This window comes from Microtus ochrogaster, unplaced genomic scaffold, assembly GCF_000317375.1.
Source record: "Microtus ochrogaster isolate Prairie Vole_2 unplaced genomic scaffold, MicOch1.0 UNK1, whole genome shotgun sequence".
NCBI lineage: Eukaryota > Metazoa > Chordata > Mammalia > Rodentia > Cricetidae > Microtus > Microtus ochrogaster.
Genome location: NW_004949099.1, coordinates 36,480,060 through 36,482,301, shown reverse-complemented (window position 1 = coordinate 36,482,301; position 2,242 = coordinate 36,480,060). Strand labels below are relative to the sequence as shown.

General features: G+C 46.4%; 1 protein-coding gene across 1 annotated transcript in view; it reads right to left on the bottom strand.

Annotated features, from left to right (window-relative positions):
* The window catches only part of Aicda (activation induced cytidine deaminase), a 10,475-nt gene extending 8,777 nt beyond the window's left edge, over positions 1–1,698 (bottom strand). Inside the window, exon 1 of the mRNA XM_005365331.1 lies at positions 1,691–1,698. Within this exon, the coding sequence (XP_005365388.1) occupies positions 1,691–1,698 (8 nt within the window). The remainder of the gene's footprint in view (positions 1–1,690) is intronic.
* Between the last annotated feature and the right edge of the window lie 544 nt (positions 1,699–2,242).

The window sequence follows — 2,242 nt, the reverse complement described above, 5'->3', positions numbered from 1 at the left end:
TACTAGGATGAACCACAGGACGATATACTAGGATGGACCACAGGATGGTATACTAGGATGAACCACAGGACGATATACTAGGATGGACCACAGGACGATATACTAGGCGGAACCACAGGACTATATACTAGGATGAACCACAGGACGATAGGACGATACACTAGGATGAACCACAGGACTATATACTAGGCGGAACCACAGGACGATATACTAGGCCATTTCTGCTTTATGATTCCAGCCTCGGTGACCAGAATCGCACAATCCTGACCTGCTGATTGGATGCCTTGATCCATCATTTCCCTCAGCTCTAGCTAGGAGCCTGTTTCTAGTTCTCTCTTCTCAGTCGCAGGTAGGGAGGACATTGCCAGGTAGTTTTTCAGGCCTGCAGATTGACAGCTGTTGAGACAGCTGTGCTCCTTGAGGCAGAACACGAGCTGCTTCCCCAGCAATGCAAACCAAAGACAAAAGGTCAAAAATAATCCCAGCAGAGTCACAGGGCGGCCTTGGCTCTGTGCAGTCCTTTCTCTGCTTTCTGGTTTGGTTTCTCTGACTTTCGGTCCTGCCTTTATCTTTGCATTTTGTTATGTGCATATATTTCTCTCAGCCCCTTCCCCGTCAGGGTCTTCAGATCTGTTTTCTATAAGCTCACGAAGTAGCACTGTCTGCCCCCTGAAAATTTTTTTTTGGGGGGGAGGGCTGGGGAGAGAGTTCAGTGACAGAACATTTGTCTAGCCTGTGCAAGGTCCTCACTGTGGTCCCTAATAGGGACAAGGAGGAATGGAAGGAGTAAGAGGGGGGGGGGAGAGAAGAAAAGAAATAAAAAATAAATAACTAAAAAAAGAAAAGAAAGGAAAAGAACTGGAATCCGACAAGCATGCACACTATCATTAGATATTTTAGCTCTATATTCCAAATGTTATAACCAAAGTGGACTTGAGCTCAGGGTATGGGGTAGGCACGACTCTCACACACTGGCAGTAAGTGTAGGAAAACAAGAGAGAAGCTACCGATAATGGCTCGTCGTGACCTGCATATAACAGCCCTGAAAAGCTTTCAAGAAGTTAAGACATCTCTGCACGGATTTAATTAAGCAGTGAAAATGCCACTAAGCGCCTAACAGTTGATGCTATGACACTAAACTGCCTGCTTTAATGAAATTCTCTCCTTACAAGAGACACCATCGTAGTAAACTGCAAGCAATCATCTCAAATGCTTGGTATTTTTCAAGACGCACAAATTTCTTTACTATAGCCAAATAATTCAGTGAAGACTCGCCATGTGAGTCTTACAATGTTGATCATTTGCCAAAGAATTATGAAAATAACCACTCCTGTTTTTAGTAAGGTGCTGAGACAACCCTTCATGCTGGGTCCCTAAGGGTTCCTTGTGATTGCTATTGAGCCAGTTCCAGTGCTGTCCGAATCTCAGTGAGCCAGGACTTCCTACCTCCTGTGTGACACGGAGAAGAGAGGGAGAAGAGAGAGAACTGGAGAGAGGCGAGGAGGGCTTAGGTCCAGAGTGCAGAGACCCGAGCTTCGTGAGAGATCCAGCAGAAGAAAGTGCACAGTGACAGGCAGAGCCTGCCACCCAGACAGCCAGACTGCACGCACACACACACACACACACACACACACACACACACACGCACGCACGCACGCTCGCTCGCTCGCATATAAGACTGCCTTGTTACCTGTCCATTTCGGTCTCCAGCGTGACTGTCTTGACTCGTTCAAAGTCTCAGGCCAAAGGAAGCTTGCTTTCAAGCAAGGCTGCTTCAGTGCTGCTGTGTGACAGAGCACTGGCCCCCGGCATTCAAATCTGAGCTCACCCTTGTGGGCTCCTCCCCCAACAGCATCACTACCCCCAGGTATCCAACATCTGCCTCCTGGTTGGGTCCAGTAAAGATGGGTGGGGCTGTGGTAGGCAGAGCCACATGGTTTAAATGATTCAGGGCAGTTCTGCTCAGTGTTCTGCTTCCCTTGAGGCTTTTCCTCTTAAAAAACAAAAAAAAAAAAAAAAAAGAAAAACAAAACAAAACAAAAAAAAAACAGCTCAGGAACCACAGGTAGCAAAGATCAAGAGACAACAACAGTGGACACTTTACAAATTGTCAGCATGTTAATAAGAAGTATCTCGTGTGTGTGTGTGTGTGTGTGTGTGTGTGTATGTGCATCCATGTGTGCGTGTACATGTGATCCTGAGTATCAAACCTAAGGCCTTGTGTAAGCTTCCTAATTTTAAA